Source organism: Triplophysa rosa, linkage group LG20, assembly GCF_024868665.1.
Source record: "Triplophysa rosa linkage group LG20, Trosa_1v2, whole genome shotgun sequence".
In the NCBI taxonomy this organism is placed as follows: domain Eukaryota; kingdom Metazoa; phylum Chordata; class Actinopteri; order Cypriniformes; family Nemacheilidae; genus Triplophysa; species Triplophysa rosa.
Window position 1 is genome coordinate 15,918,128 of NC_079909.1, and position 19,987 is coordinate 15,938,114.

At 39.4% G+C, this 19,987-nt stretch overlaps 1 protein-coding gene across 3 annotated transcripts in view; it reads left to right on the forward strand.

Moving 5' to 3' along the window:
* diaph3 (diaphanous-related formin 3) overlaps positions 1-19,987 on the forward strand; it is a 261,201-nt gene that overhangs the window by 180,765 nt on the left and 60,449 nt on the right. For all 3 annotated transcript variants that reach the window (XM_057362480.1, XM_057362482.1, XM_057362481.1), the window contains 2 exons: positions 2,542-2,706; positions 13,022-13,157. In XM_057362480.1, the coding sequence (XP_057218463.1) occupies positions 2,542-2,706; positions 13,022-13,157 (301 nt within the window). The remainder of the gene's footprint in view (positions 1-2,541; positions 2,707-13,021; positions 13,158-19,987) is intronic.

Genomic DNA, 19,987 nt, shown 5'->3' on the forward strand with positions numbered 1-19,987 from the left:
GTGCAGTTCTTGATAATATTAATAAATGTCAGCATTTGATTTTAAGGACATTTGGTGTTGTTGAGTCAACACTTGGTGTTTAATATAAATGTGGGTCCTGACAGCTCATACACACTCACACTAAAGTGAAATGCAACAGCTCTTACACACAATGAAACTCACGGTAGTCCATAGCAAGTACAAACACAGGGTTTTTGGACACACATTTTTGGAAAGGTTGATGCGGGAGGCTGCCGCATCCAAACGGATTATTAATTAAAACCACATCAAAGTCAGAATGTTAGTTATGATATTTGAAGAAAGGCTTGCCATATTTGCTCAGACGAAGGATTAGACCCAGATTATTTCTCTTTCATGTTTTTTTTGCGTGTGAGCGACTGAGCATCAGTGTATGCGAGACATAGCATAGCAAGTATATATTTGATGTGACTCAGTGAGGCTTTGTTTGCATGTTTCGTATCCTAGAGAAACTGTACATCCGCGTGACAGTAGATAATCTGCAAATTATTGTGATGTTTCCTGTGCCATTGTGTTGAGACAAAGATTTTCACTTTGTTTTCCGCTTTATCCATTTACTTTTTTCTTTTCTTTCTGCTGGTCATTGATTTTTTTTGTTTACCTTTATGTAGATAGTTACTGTTCTCTTCCCATTCTGAGGGGAAAACTTTGATCTCCGTCATCGCACACCAGGTCTTTGTTCCCAACATTTTATGCATGCACATGCACATATGTTGTGCACGTAGTCTTAAATGGATAGTTTCCACAAAAAATTCTGTAACTTGCTTGCATGTTGTTCCAAACCCATGTGCTTCATATAGACTATTTCAATTTATGGTGCTTTTTTGCCATTTTTGGAGTGACATTTGTCAATACAGTAAACAAAAGTGCCCAGTATATGCACATTTTCTGTTTCATTGTAGAAGGTAAGCACGAAAAGCTTGGAACAACATAAGGTTGATTAAATTAATAGACTTTTTGGCATTTGTGGGTACGCTTTTCCTCTATAATTAGATGGACCATATTAAAGAGATTTGAGAGTGGGTGCTTTTAATGTTGTAACCAACCTCATAGCAACATCCCTGCAGCCACTCAGTTCTGACATTGAATTTTGCAGTCGCAAGCGCCATTTAAATGATTTTCAGAAGCGTGTAAAAATCTAGTTTCTTTCAGTTCACATCTGCTCTGGAGACATTTATGAATCCTGTTTTGACTGTTCAGTGTGGCTTTCCATATGGAACACCATCAAAACATCAGCCGTTCAGGTTTGCAGCCCACATGCTACTATTATATGAATGAATGAATGAAAAAAACTTTTATTTCGAACATGTAAAAAAAACTTTTTCATAATAAACAAATCCGTAACAAAACAAAATAATCTTTACGTGTACATATCCGAAAAGGAGCAGGAAGAAGCAGCTATCTAATCCTACCCCCTTCTCCACTGCTCAACTAAGATCATCCTTTTATCTTTATGATTCTATTACATAAGCTTATCAATTATTTAAAATAATCACAATTATCTACATATATTCGTTCTTATCTCTAAAACTCAAAACTCGAAAAACCCACATAGTTCCATTTATATCCACCATGAAGAAGAATAATGTCCAAAACTAAACCAAACAATACAATCAAACAACAGCCAATACAACAATAACAAATACAAAAAATAAAAATTATATATACATCAATCAATAAATATACAAATTTATTGGTGAAGACACCTTGTCAAAACCCTTATTCCTCCCTTTACCTTGTAAAATTCATATTTTTGTACCGCTTTTTTAACTGGATAATACTTGGACATTGCTTGATCACTGGACTTAATCTATTCCACAACTTCACTCCACTTACAGAAATACAAAAACTTTTTAAAGTAGTGCGAACCTTAATATTTGTAAAGATACCTTCTCTCCTAAAATTGTAATTCCCTTCTCTATGAGAAAACAATTTTTGAATATTCCCAGGGAGTAGGTTGTATCTTGCTTTATACAGTACTTGTACCGAATAGAGATCTTTATATCTAAACACCAGTCAGTGTGGAACATAAATGCTGGTTTAAACGGCTTTTCTACATTTACTACAAGTACAATTGAACCATCTATATTTATGTTTATTGGCGAATAAATGGCTTGTGTGCATGCATCCCAATAAATTACACGTTTTAGCCTCATACTGTACACACAAGCACAGTTTTAATTGGATGAAGAGCTGCCGTTGATACAATTTCTGAATCTGTGCCGTTATTAACCGTAATTAAAATCATAGGACTTGAGCTTTAGAATGTGTTTTGGATTCGGTTTAAGAGGGTTACGTAACCACTCTAGTAGTAGAAATATACTGTGAAGGGTCTAGACTTACAATCATTGGTCTTAGATTTAAGACGCACTTCAGTAGGTTTTACAATATATCTGTGGCCTGATCTCTGCAAAGTTTGGAGGGTGACAGCTGCATTCCACTATAGGAATGACAATGTGTTCATACATTCATTGTTTTTTCACTCCATCTATTCGGTTTAAGGCCTTGACGATAATTTCTCACAGTTTCTCTTCACAAGCGAGAGATCAGTACCAGAAGCTGGTGATCATGAATAGCAACATGGTGACTCTCTATCTCAACATGCTGGAGTATTTTGCCATCGACCCCAAGAAGACCTCAGTGGACGAACTCTTTACCGACCTCAGCAACTTCAGAGCCATGTTTATGGTAAGCCTCCCACTTGCCTGATGTGTGTATGGGTTTTCCTACGCTGCTCATCCTCTCACAGTGCAGTTATACCTTATAAAATCCAGAGTCATGTCAGTGCCGGATTGAGACCAGCTTGTGTTCGCAGGATCTGCAGCTTTGCAATGGCCCCATACCAGTTTCTAGAATAACCTGTCTTTACCAAGTATAATCTGGGTATTTTCTCTTCCAGCCTTGAATCCTCACTGACCCTGTGTATGTTATCAGAAGTATTAACTCACTGATGGACTAGAGGGCAGGGAATGCTGGGTAAATTAGCAGTAAAATATTGCTTGTCCCAGTACGATGACTCTACGTGCAGGTTACACAAACACAGGCTGTGAGCTTTCTGTATTCCTTGTGTGTGTGTTCTCAAACACTTTCCTCATTCCTATTCTGAAGGTTCTAGTGCACTAATCTGACGAAAGGGAAGCCGCCTGTCTCCTTTATGAAAAGCCATTTGAAATGCAAAGTTATTTTCCACTTGGCTGCTACAATGATGAGACGAGTTTCGTCGCCTTCATCATTTTAAATGATTTCATGATGGAAATGCTGAAATTTAGGGAATGAGCTGACGGTAGGTCCACCATCAGCTGCATGATAATGCACTCCTGTGGTTCGTCTTTGAAACCGGTTCCCAGTGCAATAAAGAGCGTGGAACCGGTCTCAATAAGCATTTTGCACTGTGGTTTTCGTTCTCTCTGATGAAATTGCAACAAAGGCGGCGATAGAAGGTGCTATTGAACAAAATTAGTAGTGTGAAAATGCCATTATTTTATTGGCTAAATGGTCAACTTTCATGTATACAGTATGATATATCCATTCACCATTGAGAGCATCTTGATGTGTATTTACGTTTAAGATGCATGATCATTTGGTCTTATCTCCATAACCTTTATTGCACTGCTGTGAATCATCATTACATGACTGTTGGCAAGCGTTTAGACGAGCTGCAGTATTCTCACGTGCAGTCCTGTCACCATCGATAGTCTGTTTAGTCATTAAAAATGCTGTGGGAAATCGGTCAGAAGCTGTATTTTTATATCTCTTCTCATTTCCGCAGAACCCGCATATGCAACTACAGTTTTTCATTTTGCCGATTCTATTCAACTGCATGACTCCAGAGCAGACTTTTATGTGTTATTTTACTGTTACTTCCGTTTGGGAGTTTTACTATTGCGCTGTCAGACATGCGCACGTAAACAAAACTGAGAGAAAACCGGTAAAGGCGTTTACATCTGCCGAGCGGATTTTGCTTACGCCGTTTATAACAAAATAAAAGAAATATAACCGATAAAAGAAAACCGTTTTACGCGTTTACATGACCTTACTGGTTATCGTCTTATGAAGCATAATCAGAGTAAGACTGTACATGTAAACACACTCGATTTCTAAATGTCAAATATTTGGTTTACAATAACCAGTAGTCTGTGTAGCCTACAGTACGTCAGAAAAATAAAGCCAGGTCAGAAGCACTTCAAGGTTTTAAAGTTTAATGGAAGAATACAAACAAGCTTTGTTTTCTTTGTAGTGACATGCCGTGATGATTCACACACATTCCATTTTCCATTTCATCTTGACATATAAATAATAAATAAATGTTTTATCTTCTCTAAATAAAGGGTGTATTATCTGGCTGTTAAAGGGTTCTGGCCGGTCACATGCCAGATTTGATCTTTTTCTCTCCTCTTCTCTCTCGTCTTCTCCTTTTTCTTCCACTTTCAGCCTTTTTCCAGGGCAGTAAGTTTTCAGGCCTCAGAAGCAGCTTGTTCAAATCAATGTTATGGAGTGGCAGGGGACCAGCTGTAGAACAGGGGGCTACACACCCACCTTACTGCAACACGTCATGCACTCATACATTCCTGCACGGCAAACGCTCATACAAATGCAGACGTGCAACCATGCATGCTTAGTCATGGCATCGCTCTCTCACTGTCCTTGCTCTGACTGTTCTTTCTCCATTGTGACATTGATGTGACGTCCGTGTTTTGATGGAGATTGTTTTTGGCCATTGCTGCACTGATTCCCAGAAGTGAAGATGCACTCGCACAAACACCGGTTCCCTCACTTTTTGATCCCATTTTCCCATTCTCTTTCTTGGAGACAAAAAAAAAAGAGTAGACTAGTAGACAGACAAATATTGGAGTCATACAGAGAATTTAATAAAAAAAAGAAGGAAAAAAGAAAGTAATAATCCCCCTGCAGCAGCAAATGACCGTCCATGCCAATCAGACGGTTGTGAATAATTGAATTTGCAAAAAATATTTCACCTCTCCTGGCCTCCTTTCTCTTCTTCTGCATATACTATAGGTACATCAGTTAAGAAATAAACCCATATATGCTGTTTAATGCCCATATGATGCTCAGAGATTCTGGACAGGTGATGAATGACCCTCTGATGCTAAAAATGCTGTTTAGGCTGGCAGCTTTGATTCTAAAATGTGTATGATGCCCCAAAATGCCTTCTAGGGAGATAGCTTTGATACGAACATTTGAGCCTCCTTATGATGCCCCAAAATCCTTCTAGGTGTACAGCTTTGATGTGATCATTTGAACACCCCTGTGAGAGCCAAAGTGATGCCTAGGTAGGCTGCTTTGATTTGACCGTTCCAACACCTCTGTGATGTCCAAAAGTGCCGTCTGGATGTGTGTGGGACACAAACATACCATGGCATTTCTACCATAGTTGCCAGATCCCATGCTTTTTCTTTATGCATGTCATAGGGTGGCCAAATCTGCTGCATTAGGATTTATTATAAAAGCTGCACGGCCACATTGTGATCCGTGCTTATTTGAAAATTAAATCACGAGGATTTGAGACGGGACACTTAGGCAACATAATAGTAATTTGATTTCACTCCTCACTCTAAGCTGCAGGATGTTCTGGGGAATTTATAAAATACTGAAAAAACGTCTAAAAAGGGGGCGAATTGTTTAAAGCAGCCAGTTAATTATGAGGCTAAAGAGCAAGAGAGCTGATTCAGTCCTCCACCGTAAACTGTGCCTCTGATCATATCCCATAATCCAGATCTGCGGGCGTTGCTGTGGCAACCTGCCACACTCTTTCATTCCTACAGTAGACCTTTGACCTCAACTCTGCCTTATCAGTGAATGCCCAGTGTATTACACATGCACCCACATCAAAGCATTTCAACGTTGTTGGTGTTTTCTTTATAGGAGACCGACCACCACATGATGGAGTCAAGGTGAACCTCCCACCCCCACAAAGGACATATGTCACACACGGTTCATTCTGCTAACACTCTGAGAGATCCTAATGTTGAAGTGTGCTCGCTCACTCTAAGCCCCGCTTGCACTGGGTGCTAGTCATTTCACACTGAACTATGTCTGTTTGGGAGTGTTTTAGTGTACGTGTGTGTATGAGCATTCCCTCTCTGCTCATCCACCCGTTTGAAATAGACCAGCAGCAGTTCGGCGGTGCTGACAGGAATCCAATTGACCGTGGCTAATGGTAGACCGACAAGGGAGAGTGGGTGAACACGCCATGACCTGCAGGCGGCGAGAGAGAATAGGATGGAAAATCAGCAATGCTCTCTTTTCTTTTTGGTTCTACCCAAAACTGGTATTTATGATGTTTAGTGTAAGCTCATTAACATGCATATCCTGTCATTTCTATGTAGTCAGGTGTAAAAGTCAGTTCTGAAAAACTGTTTTCAGTTCAGTAAATAACATAATTCATCTAAATTGCAATGGCTCTGTTCCAGAACCTACTGTAGTGAGCTGCGTTCTGAGGCATCGTGTGAGTGATTCAAAGTTCCAAAACAGGCTGTTTTTCAAAAGATATCCACGTCCTTCAGACGTAACTGAAAGCTGAAGCAGCATGACATGTATCTGTTACTGAGAATAGAATCTTAGAATGTTTGGCAATCTCAGTGTGTAGAAATGTATCCCAGGTGGCTGATAGATTCTGTTGACTATATTGGTTAAAAATTCACTTGTATTCATTTCAGTACTAAAAAGTATTGATAAAAAATAGTTCGAGCTAACTAAAATTGACTATTAAAGTAAAATGGATTAAACATAGTATTATTTAGCGTTTGAATTAGTCACTAGGTTCCAGTTCTATGTAGATGGCATGCAGACTTAAGCAACAAGATAAACAAACATTACTGTGCATGTGCGCTTTTGTGTCCCAGACTTAACTTCCGGTACACATCCGCAAAGAATAGAGTCCCTGTAGATTATTTCTGATAACAACCAAAAGAAATAACAAGTAAATGACGTTAGCAGCAAGTTAAAAGTTTGTCTAGCTAGTATTATTTTGGGTGACCAGTAGAAGAACCGTTACTTGGCTAAACTTAAATGCGAAGTTACACAACCCATTCAACAAATGATTTAATAAAACTAATATACAATCAAATTCAACACATTGTTTATTTAATACGATTACTATACAGTAAAATATTGGTCTGGCTAGTGGCCATAAACAAACACAGACCTGAAGTTAACTTGGGGCCATGCGCGTGCGTCCGATGAACCATCTATAATGTGAATAGTAGTGTTCAGGTAAGATTAAACTTTAAACTAAATGTCATACAGTTTTGTTAAGTAAAAACAGAGAGGCAGCGCTGCTGGGATTGATAGTGACTGATGACTAAATTCTGTTAACTGAGACCTGGTGGGCTGCTATTAAGCTCCTCCCATTAAGACTTATCCAGACCCCTAATAAGTCCAATCGCCAAATGCAATTGATGTACACTAAATCTAGATATAACAGCGTATTTCCTATTAAATTTGTTTGGTTACGTTGTTTTTTTTATTTTGTTCTGTGTTGACAGTCGGTGGTTTAACTTTCACACACATGTGACCTATATTTGTCCATGAGAAAGTTTGATGACTTACTTTGATGCATCATGTATTTTTCTTTGAACTTTTATGTTAATTTTTCTGCTGTTTAATGCAAACAAAATGAAGCCAACGCAATTACGTTAGTGAAATTAGCTTCGTTCGCTGTAACCCTCTGTAGCCGGTCTGTATCTGCCTGAATTGTCTCCTGTCAAACCGAATTGGACGCGAGCGAGCGGGGAAATAGCGAGGGCCTCAGTCCTGGCACGACTGCAGTAATTAAGTTCAAACGATGGCTAGAAAATGGAGACCGACTCTATAATGAGAAAACAGGCAATTTCAGGGCGAGGGAGAACGCAGAGTTTCGTCCTAATTTCTGCACCCTGTGTTTATCGCTTTCCCTTCGCTCTCCACCTTAACAGAGTTACAGGCCATTTATGCAGATGAGAAGCGAGGAGTTTAATCCCCTATTGGTTAGCTGTGTTATGGGAGAGTGGGCGGGGTCTAATCAGACACATTGGGCTTGACAGAAGAGGAATAGATTTGCAGTGAGAACGTCTTCATCAGATTAGCGCAGGGTTATTCGAGGTAGACATGCAGCTGTTGTGATCTATATTAAGGCATTTCTTATGAGAGCCTCAGCTCTGTACTCCAAGTTTGCCAAGCATCAATCATTCCTAACAGCATTTTAGACTCTTTCCGACACACTTTGTTCAGTTCACATGGAGCCGCATCTCACGGTTAACACGCGGATTTAAATAGATTCAAAGAAAAACAAGCGCAAAAGTTTTGCAGAGTGAAAAAAATAAAGGCAAGCAATTTGCACAGATGTGTCTTTTCAGCGGGGAATGACAAATGCAAGCTGTTCGCTCTCTGTTAGTGCTGCTGAGCGTTGACACAACTGACTGTGTTACTACATACGCTGTCCTCAATAAAACATTAAGGGTTTTATTCTTCGTTTTGAGAACCAGTTGAAAATCATTTAAATCCATTTCTTTATGTGATTACAGCTGGTGTAGATGTATTTTTAGATGTTCTATTAATGTACAACAAATAAGATTCATAGCAGTATTTTTAGACATTTTACTGCGGGTGAACATCGTATGCACTTTGACATGTCGGATGCTTCCACTGTAGACAGCTTAAGTCATTTTAAAAGGGGTCATTTGACTTTTGTTTTGCGTTTTTGTTTGCAGGGTAGGCAGACACAGACGCCGGCGCCTAGTATCATCAAGAACGTCCAAAGAGAGCAAGGCCCATCAGTGTAGATTGTGCAGTAATGGTGTGTGGGGGCCACAGAGATGGATAGTCTATTCAGAGGAGTTTCCTCCGCTCAGCTGTGTGTGGGATTTTCCCCTTAACCCCTCATCAGTCATTTACACACAGATGCTGACTGTGGCTCAACAGCCAACAAAACTTTTATGCATGTGCGTAGCCGCCATCCTCACTCTCATCCATCCCTGATGTAGAAAAACAAGTGCCCTGATGCTAACCCACTCACAATTACCACTGGAAAATCATTAAGTGGCAGTTAGCGGAACAGTCCAGTGTGTGCTTTGAACCCTCTTGAGTTTTGTTTGTGTAGCATTTCTCGCTTTTGAGCAAAAGCGTTCGGATCAGAAGGTCTTTAGGAGAGCATACAGACTTTTGCTTGTTGTTGTTTTATGTATTATTTACAGTATGCACTGGTCTTTTTCACAGCTATGATTTTGAAAGCGCGTGAAACATGACATATTATCCTGAAAAGTCATAACAGAACAATCTCCGTTTATGTGATTTTTGCATATCGCTGCTGTCCTTCTGAAACCTTGTATCTCCATTTTTGGCAAACATCATTATTATTAGTCACCTTTATGTTTGTCACATGGTTTTGCAAATATATATCCAATAAAACGTGTTTAAAAAAGAGCAACGCAGTATTCAATCATTTTCAAAAGTACTGTTTTTTCCATATGAAAAATAGCGAATTTGAACATACGAGGTTTGGGAAGGACAATGGCGATGTTTTCCTGAGCTGTTATTGAACATCTAGCAGTTAGTTTATGCAGCGCACAGGTAAGGCCCATCTGCCGTTGTACACCAGAGCACTGTTGTTTTAATCGTTTTGACTCTGAACACTTGTACCAACAATCTCGCTCTGCATTGCTATTGATGTTTTACCCACTTTGTGAGGGAGGTGGCATTGACTTACCTGTCAAACCTGGTTCAGATGAGGCCACCAGGCACAAAGCAGAGCACATTAGATAAGACCTCCGTCTGTTTAGTTATTCTGAGTTGATGAAACGGCATCTGTGCAATTCTGCCGTATCCACCGGCTGAGAAGCCGGGTCAGGGCACTAGCGACATCACTTCCTGTGGAAGGGTACTAGGAATAGAAGCGATTTGCAGTCAGATTTAGCAGATTTTTGACGCAAACTGCAATTTAATTGCTCCGTTTGCTCTCTTGGGAAGTGTTGTTTTTAGGTCCTAGTTTACTATTTTAAATCAGCACAAGTCGACTCCATCTTGCACATCAGATTTGTTGAAATTAGCATTACGCTGGCATCAGCGACACCCCGAGGAGCTATAAGACAGTCTAATGAAAGTTTGAAGTGTTGTCGAGTTTGACCCTTGTGATGGAAGGGCACGGTCATTATGAATCCCCCTCTTGTGTTAGCGTTGATATTGATGTCCGTGCTACGAAGCGCGAGGTCACACGCCACTGCTTTTCATTCTCCCCTAATTCTAATGAAAGTGTTTAAAGCGCTCTGTGTGTGCGTGCTGTCATGGGGCTGTGGAGAGGAAAGCTGATTTAGCCCACCTTCCATCTTACTATCCTGTTCCCCACGTCGGGATTTACTGTGATCGCAGACTGTGTCGGTAATCCGCCGCACTCAACGGGGAATAAGCCTCGTTATCATGTGACTTATAGTCTGTCCGGTCCCTCCGTCAATAGCCATATTTCCTGCTCATTTAAGAGGCCACTGCTGCAGGACCTGCTGGAGATCTGTGAACTGTACAGCAAATAGAACCAATGTCTACTTTAGCTATTTACTAGGGGCTTTTTGCCAATCCCACAATCCTCTCTGAGAGCAGGTTTGACGAGAGTTTTCAACAAGAGTGAGTATTAGATGCATTGGTGAGGTGTGGCTAAAGGACATTGGGTAACAGGATGAACATGGTCTTTAACGTGTGCTGTCATATAAAATATAATATACAGCTGTGTGTGTGTAATTATATCATCATTTCAATATGTCTCTGCGCCGAGTTCTTGTGTTCCAATCGATTAAATTAGTGCTATAAGAGTTTTACTAGCTTTGTCAAATTTAATCTCGCAGCCTATTTGTCCTGCTCTCCTGCTGTTATTTCTTTAATTATATAAACTCTAATGGTGTTATAGAAGCCTATGGTGCAGGCAAAATACCAGGTTTAGTCTTAACACAAAAGAAAAGTTTTATTTTCCTGTTCAAGAAAAGCAGGATGCAGAAAAGCAGCATGTAAATGTGAAGGGTTAACCTAACCAAGTAAAACAAGAACAAGTATATTTTGCAAATAAAGTTGGCCTCTTTTGACAATCTTTGAACAAATTTTGCTCAGTGCAGCATTAACTAGTATTGTTTTGCAGTTTTTGTTTATTTTTAAATATTACATTTTTTGGTAAAACTTTACAATAAGGTGCAATTAGTTAACATTAGTAAATGCATTGGCTAAAATTAGATAATGAACAATTTAAGTTTTCAGCATTTATTCATCCTTGTTAATGTTAGTTCATGTTAACAGTTATTCATGTTAGTTCATGGTGCATTAACTAATGTTAACAGTGACAACGTTTGATTTTAGTAATGTATTAGTAAATGTTGAAATTTACATGAACTAACATTAATAAATGCTGTATTAGTATTGTTTATTGTTAGTTCATTTTAGCTAATGCATTAACTTATTGTTAATAAATAGCACCTTATTGAAAAGTGTGACCAATTTTTTATATAGTTATAAAAATGTGCTGCAAAATGTTGTTTTATAGCCAGTACATTAAATGCATTTATATAACTTTTATAAATGTGTGTGTGTGGTCCTGTAAGCTGTAAAGTCTGGGGACCAAATGTCCCCACAAAGTTAGTAAAACCATTTTAGTCCCCATTAGAACATCTTATAAATCAAACTAAATAATGTTTATTTGTTAATGTAAAAATGCAGAAATGCGAGGACTTAAGGGAAGGGTGAGGGGATAGAACATACAGTTTATTAAACATGGATGCTCAGTTTGTGTGCATGTGTGTGTTTAGTTTTTTTCCCCCTGTGATGTCACCTTTATTATTTCCTTCTTGGTTGAGCTGTCTCTCCTGCTACTTCTTTCTGCCTTTTCTTATTAAACCCGTTCGTCTTTTGCCTGTTCCACTCTACCTTTGTGTGAGGTGTGTCACTGGCTCAGTTCTGCACACTTACAAGTACATCCATTATCTGGAGAAGGCTTTTAAGGTTTGAGTGAGAAAGAGAGCAGAAGAAAGAGGCATATGAAGTGTTAGGACAAGGTGACTGCTCTAATGATGTTTCTTTCTGATAGCTTGTTCTGATTGTCTGAGTGTTCTTACATCATGGAAAAGTAGCCCTCATCAAACCAAAAGAGGAGTTATAGATTTCTAACAACACTCTTCGACCTCTAATGGTCCTAAAAGAAAAGAAAACGAGGTATTGTCGTCTGTTCTTGCCCCCCAGATTTTCCTGAAAATGTTTGAAGTGTTCAGAGTGTTTTCAAAACCTAGAAAGAAGGTCTCTTGCCGTCTGTCCTCCACAGTTGTACACTGTTTTCACCTCTTCCTTTCATTCTTCCTATATCTTTTTTTGTTGTGGTCCATTTATTTGAGCTATTTGGTTTGTTCTCATTGCGTCTCTTGTCACACACTCCTTCTTTTTCTCTAGAGAAACATATTTACACATAAGGTAATGCCAGTATTTCACAGTTTAAATCTTAAACATTTATTTCTGGCTACTGTACTTTTCTTTGAAAGTTCTAATGTCAAGGTAGAAAATAAATGATTTTAAATACTGATGACTGTGATGTGTTGCGTTGCGTTGCGTTGCGTAAGTCACCTACATGTAGATCTTTGCTTAGTTTAAAAACTTGATTATTACTCGAGTAACCTTTTGATGTCTTTAAATAAGAACGATTTATTAAATATATACATAGTTTGAACTATGGCAGATTCAGTATGTGGCGTTTTGTTTTCTGCAAGACACACATTTGCTAAATGTATTTCTTTATGATGTTATTATTTATATCTCTCTCACTGGCTCACATTTTTGCATATAGCAAAAAAGATGTATAAAATAACTTAAAAAGCTTTTATTGAATTACTTTGTTTTTTGTTCTTTTTGGAGCCTGACATTTGTTGTCATGGTCTTAAGATCTTGTGTGGGTATTTTTCCCTCTCTTTAATATTTGCTTCTGTGTTCCCACTTATGTCTTGAGTGTTTCAGGCTTCTAACTTACATGCTTCTCTCTCTACTCCAGCAAGCAGTGAAGGAGAATGGAAAGAGAAAAGAGGCAGAGGAGAAGCAAAGAAAGGCAAGGGCAGCCAAAGAGAAGGCCGAGCGAGAGAAACTGGAGAGGCAGATGAAGAAGAAGAGATTGCTGGAGGTCAACACAGGTGAGATGTTTATCAGTCTCGACTCGGTAACTCATTTAAAGTTTTTGTAAGTGTACGCTGTAGAAAACTCTCTTTTGGAGATTGATTATAAACTCCCAGAACAGCATCCTACAGGTTCTTGTTTTTACACATACAGGTGCGAGACCGCGAGCAGAACATGAGTGAGAATGATTGAGTGTGTATTCGTGTTTTATTTTTACCGTTTTCACAGCATGTGTTGTTTTAATGTATAAATAAGTAGCAGTCAGACGTTTTTGACTGCCATCTTAAAGTCAAAATGTCTGAATTCACTCTACAATACATTTGTGTGTGTGTTCCCAAGAACCCTCACAGTTCTGACGCATTCCAATCTGCATGTTAAACCACACGCATGCTCACAGACTTTTTACACATCAGAAGGCGTCTATCTGAGCGAACATCAACATCGTAATGAAAAAATGGAATTCAGAATGAAATTAGAGATGCGATTGGATTACAAACAGGTTTTCTGCTCTCACGAGACACACACGTAAGAAATGAAGAGCATAGAGAGTTCAGTTTATTATAATGCATGTTGCCACTAGTGTTTGCCTCCCACTGTTTGAAGTATGTTTGTGGGGGTGTGTACACACACACAGCGTGCTCCCAGTGTTGACTGGGATGGGTTTTGTGTCAGTATCAGGTCTCACGCTGGGTCAATACAGCAGTAGAGCAGCCCTGCGGTGCATTCTTTATGCACTTATTACACACACGCACTTACAAATACCATTATGGAGAGAGTAGATCAGTAGTCACATTATCTCATAGAGCGTAAAGTTTACTGTTGTGGGTAGACATGTAGTAGTGATGAAGAAACCGATTGTTGGGGATGGGAGATGCAGTCTTCTGTGCAGTAGGATAAGAGGTGGGGCTTTGTCATGGGCGGGGCTTAGTTAGTCATTGTGGGGTTGAAAAATATTTCTGATAGCAGAAGGTCAGCTAATGTCAGGTAGCGGTTTAGAAATCCAGAGGTAGGTAGACATCTGGGAATTTATAATTCATGGCCTAGTGCGTATTAATTATGCATAGACCTAATTTGCATAGGATGTTTAATGTGTGTAATATAAAGGTTATTGTCTCAATGTCATTATATGCCTCGGTATATCTAGATATACACATGCATCAGTCTTTCTGGTTTGTGGTGCCAGTCACAGATATGTAATGTGTGGCTGTTTCAGAAGGTCAAAAGTAAAATTGTATGGACTGTTAGCAACTTTTCTGCTCATAGTTGATGTGAGTCACATTTAAGGGATTTTAAGGGAAGAAGTGAAGTTCAGCTATTAAGTGGGTTGGGAGGGATGATTTTTTATCTGTTTAGAACAGCATAAGCCTCACTAGGGAGGGATATTATTCTGTCATGTAAAGTCAAGGTTTTATAATAGGCAACCATACTGAAGTCTGGCTGATTCTGCTGGGCTTTGTTTCTGCCGGTTTTATTTTCTCTTTCTCTGACTGCTGTCCTTCACTTTCATGAAATACAAATCTCACTGTTTAAGTCTCCGGAGCAGGACTCTAATCAACCTTTTAAGTAAATGTGGATTTTATTAAATGACTCAAAGCAGTCATTCAGAAAGAAAGTGGTTTGGTTTCAACTTAATGAGACTCCACTGCTCATGTTCACTGAAAACATGTCGCTGCTGTCTGTGCTCAACAGGGGGCACTACACACTGTCCAGGCACTCGGTTTCTTGCCTTTTATATGTTGGGTGTGTTCTAGTTAGACATTTCAGCTTTGTGCTTAACATGGATTATATCCTCAGAAAAAGAGATGCTGTTTCTTTTTTCTTTGGTTTTATTGGCGTATAAGTAACATATTGATATACAATGTAAAAAGGAGTCATTGTCTCTTTCAGACGGAATGTTGATCGAACAGCCTACATTATCTGTATACATTCTGTTTTCATGTATAATTTGAAATTTCGTTTTTTGAAAACAATGTTTTAATGAGCTGTTTCTATCTGCTTTTTTTTAAACTGGCCGTTTGTGTTTCATGCAGGTTCTTTGCTGAAGAGTTTACTGGAATTTCTAAGATTTATAGTAAGCAGAGGGAAAGGTGTTTTACAGTAGCATGACTTCTGGAATTAAAAGTCTGATCTCTGTCATCCTGGGTTGAAAATCCATTTTATGTTTTCTGCGTTTACAAGGGGAAGTGTTGAACCTTACTGAACTCATTTCTGATGTATGCTATGGATACTCCCTCTACTTCCCCTGTTTGTGTGTGCACTCCAGCTCACTTTTTTTATCCTCCTTTCATCATCATCAATCAAACACCAGCAGTATCCTCCTACAAGGATTGGCTCCTCAACACCAGACCATGCAGGCTCTGGTAGTGTAGCTCTCACTCTCTCTTTGTCAGTGGAGTGGCAGAGCCACAGGTGGAGGAGTGTGTGCTGATTCAGAGATAGAGATATAGAAGTTGAGAGTGTGTTCGTGTAAACAAGTGTGCGTGTGTGTGTACGTGGGTGTGTGCCTATCAGACTCTGGCAGTTTCCCAATCGGTCGGAGTGTGTAAAAACACAGCGTTTTCATGAGGCCTCAGGTGTCTCTTCAGCTAATACTGCTGTCTGTCCAGTCAATCCGTGGGATTGGTCTCCCATCCGCAGATGCCGAGCTTCAGAGTTCCCCCTCTTACCCTGTGCCACCTGAGTTTGAGTGCAAGTGTGTGTCATTCAGCGTTACCATATGAATTAACACTGAACGGATTGAAGCCAAAGAATGTGCTTGCTTTTTTAGTGCAGAAATACTATACATTTTATGATATGTTTATGATATGTTTTTGATCAGGCAGCCACTCAAGACAAAATTCTGATTACAGTTGTATTGTAAAAAGTGTGTCGTTAGCATAAGTAAAATAATTACTAAAGAATTAATTTAATTTAGGGCTGTCAGACGATTAATTGCGATTAATCGCATCCAGAATAAAAGTTTGCGTTTACTTAATATGTGTCCGTGCAATGTGCATATTATTTTTGTATTTATAAATGCAAAAACATACACATAAATTTGTATATACATTTAATACAATTTTGAGATGTATTATTTATATTTTCCAATAACTTGAATTTTTCAACGTTTATAATTTTTTATATTTTTCTTAAATATATGCATGTATGTGCATGTGTTTATAAACACAACGTTAATATGCACAGTTCACAGACATATATTATGTAAACACAAACTTTTATTCTGGATGCGATTAATCGTCTGACTATATATTGAAATATTTGTAATGTATGCACTTTATTTCATTCAGGTGTTGAAGTCTCTGCACATCTTTACACAAATATTCATTTTTAGCGCTCGTCCTGTCTCAGGTGCAGCTGCAAACGCAGACTGGGGCGACATCAAAGCTTCTTAGAAACGTCGCCTTCAAAGAGAGACCATCCACGGCTTCCTCTTCTCCCCGTCTGCTTTCGATCACAAATCTCTTTCACACCAATTAGTTGCTAATCATGTCCCTCTTTATCTCTCCTTTCTTCTTCTGTCACTACTCTCTTTCTTTCCAGCGCTCCAGCTCAGAGCTCTGATGTCTGGCTTACACGCGTGTGCGTGTAGCTCTTTAGCGCACGAGGCTGCACTGAACGCAGTGTGTGCACTGCTTTGGAAGTGAGAGAGAACGGCTGGATTCTATTCACAAATAATAACAATTCTCGCTCTCGCTCCCCTCTCTCACTCTCACTTTTTGATGATGTCTGTCTCCTGTCTGAAGTCAGACAGCACAAATAGGCTCTTTTGTGTTTCCAGGTTACCATTGCCACTTCTCCTGTTCGTCTCCACGGAGACTGTCAATTAAAGCACCGTGGTAATCCGAACCGCCCCGGTGAGAGAGGCAGCGCTCTGTACGTGTTAGGGTTAGCGCAAGCAGCCCGGTCTTTGGTGGTGGGTGGTAGGTTTTGAGACAGAAAAGAAAATATAATAAATTGGTTTGCCGCTGTTAGCCAGAGAGGAAGCTGTGCGGTAGTTTCCACTGTAAGGTTTTGGAGTCGCGCACACGCGGGCAACAGCGATTCACGTCCAGACCAATGGAGTATATGGAAATACATGATCACGTTTTCAGAGAAAGGGGAGGGTCTCTGTGCTCGTTCAAAGCAACAGACCAGACTTCTAACAGAATTAGGGCATGTTTCCATAGACACACAGCAAACACACTAGCCTGCACTATTTCTAATCCCAGGAAGTGCACTAAAGCCCAGCATTCTAGGTACTCTGCCCCAGATATCAGCCTTTCTGTTAGGAGGAAACCACATGGGGTGCTCCCAGCTCCCTGGAGCTCTAAACTTAGCTGATGGAGTCAACCCTGACCCCTATAGCCTACATAAGGGAGCATGTAGTATGGTGAAATACAAAGCGTGACTAAATAAAACCCTGACGAAATCTAACAGTCCATTTCTGAAAATCTTACACCAGGTGCGATAGTTTCCATCGACAAGTAATTTGTCTGTTCGTACTGCAGGAGAAAAGCACATATGTAACGTTTAATTTACAGCTAAGCATTTGGGAATTTTGAACCAATCAGATTTCATTGTAGCCAGGGCTAAGTGGCATAAAGACAGAAATGAATAATTTACATAATAAGACTATTTTAGTTGACATTGATGGCAAAGTTTATCAATTTAAACGTAGATTTGCTTGTGCCATGCATGTTCAATTTTTCATGATAAAACAAATCAAGAATTCACAAGATATATATGATCTTGTAGGCCTCTGAGTCCTGCTGAGATTCTGCATGAGATCCAGCAAATTTCCCTTTATCTTTTACTTCCGTTTCCTGTTTCATAGAGAACACTGAAAATATCTGACCTTTAAAAGCTTTAATAATCAGAATATGCATCTGACAAATTAGATTAGCAGGTGGCATTTTGTCAAAAGCAATACCAGACAGACACCCAAGAAACTGTGCTCTTTACATCTATTCAGAAATTGCGACGTGAAAGACGAGAGCAAGAAAAGCGGCGTGATGAAAGATTATAGGGGACGTAATTGCGGTCTTCATTATTTGTCATCTCTCTTTCACCCTCTTCAGATAAACACAAGAGCGAATGGACATAATGATGAGGGGCTGAAGGTCTGTCAGAAATGATTGTTCTGTTCCTGTGCAAACACCTGTCTAGTCCCTTTAGAGTCTGTTTGATCTCAGGTCTGACTCTGAGCGGGATGTCAAACAGTGTGTCTGGGATCTGGCGCTTTAGCGTTTGTAGTATGTCACTCATGTGAGATGGTCATAAATGTCCTCAATTGTAACATTAAAGTATAGCTACTCCGTATGGGACTAGTCATAATAGCATTATATGGTTCATGTATTGTGCTTACTTTTAATTGTAGGACATCTAAAGATCCTGTACATAACTTGCTAAAGCGCTTCAGACCTCCTCTGAAAACACTTCTCTTTTTTTTCAACACCTGACCGATCAGTTCTGACTTCTATCTCTGTTCTACTCTTTAAAAAAAACGTAGCTCTGTATACTGTGCTATGAGACCAGTTTTTTATTGCACTTGTGCTTTTTGTTGTCCTTATGTTGTTCCAATTGCTTCCATTGTTTCCCTCATCTGTAAGTCGCTTTGGATAAAAGTGTCTGCTAAATGACTAAATGTAAATGTCCTCTCAACACAGACCACGCCAGATGTACGCTTTGCAGATAGTGTCACAGATGGGCAGTTTTACTTGTTTATGGTGTGTCCAAAGTAAATAATGTAAATACAGGTAGATGGCAAATAAGAGTTTACATAATTGATCAAACAGAAAAAAGTATGATTTTCTTTTTCTTTGCGAGTGCTCTGTTTTACTTTTTGAAATTTGTTATGGAAGGTAAAAGGTTGTAAATGCTGTTTTATATTGACTGAGGCTTTTGTTAGAATTTGTATTGTGTACACAATCTTAGTATTTAGCGATGTTTGCTCTATTATTTGTAAAAGCACCATTGATTGGGGTGGTTTTTTAAAAAGAGAACCATTTGAAGACTTCAATACTATAAAAATATTAAAACGGCATGATTTGTATAGTTTATAGATAAAACAAGGATTCTTACTGTTGATCACTGGACCATGTAGATTTATTAGGTTTTATTTGAGGAACAGTTGTCAGAACATGTCCTCAGTGTCTCTCTCTCACTCGCTCTCTCTCTCTCTCTCTCTCTCTCGCTCTCTCTCGCTCTCTCTCGCTCTCTCTCGCTCTCTCTCGCTCTCTCTCTCTCTCTCTCTCTCTCTCTCTCTCTCTCTCAGGTTTGTATTTATAAAAGAGGGGGAGAGGGAAGAGAGGCTACAGCAATCAAGCCAAATGCCTTTTCCGTTCTGGGCTAAATCACACCATATTCTTCCTCCTCACACCTTCTCTCTCTTCTTCACTCAGCTCTTTATTAAAACCACCCTCCATTCCTCTCTCCTCCATCAGAGGCCCAGCAGGCTACCTCCTCTCACTTATCACTCCTTCAGGTTCTCTCTTTCCATTTCCCTCAAATCGCACCTTCCCGCTGTCCTCCCGTCCCTCCCAACTTGCTTATCTGGTCCTGTCTCTCAAAAAGAAGAGGAAATGCACCATCTGAAGAGCTGTTCAGATGCAAATGTAATCCTAGACAGTGACTCTTTTTCAAAACCTGGTGGGCTGTCTTGCTGCCTTCTGACTGAACACCTTTACTGAAAGGGAGCCTAATTGGTGAACGATTTGGGGCACTTTACATATTTTGCGGTCACAGATCATTTTAAAACAGGTGACGCAAGAGGTACCTGTACACATGCTTTATGGGTAGAATAGTCTCTTTGTAGTTGTTATTGAGACTTCAGATTATATATTGATATTTGAAATCAGTATTCACAAAT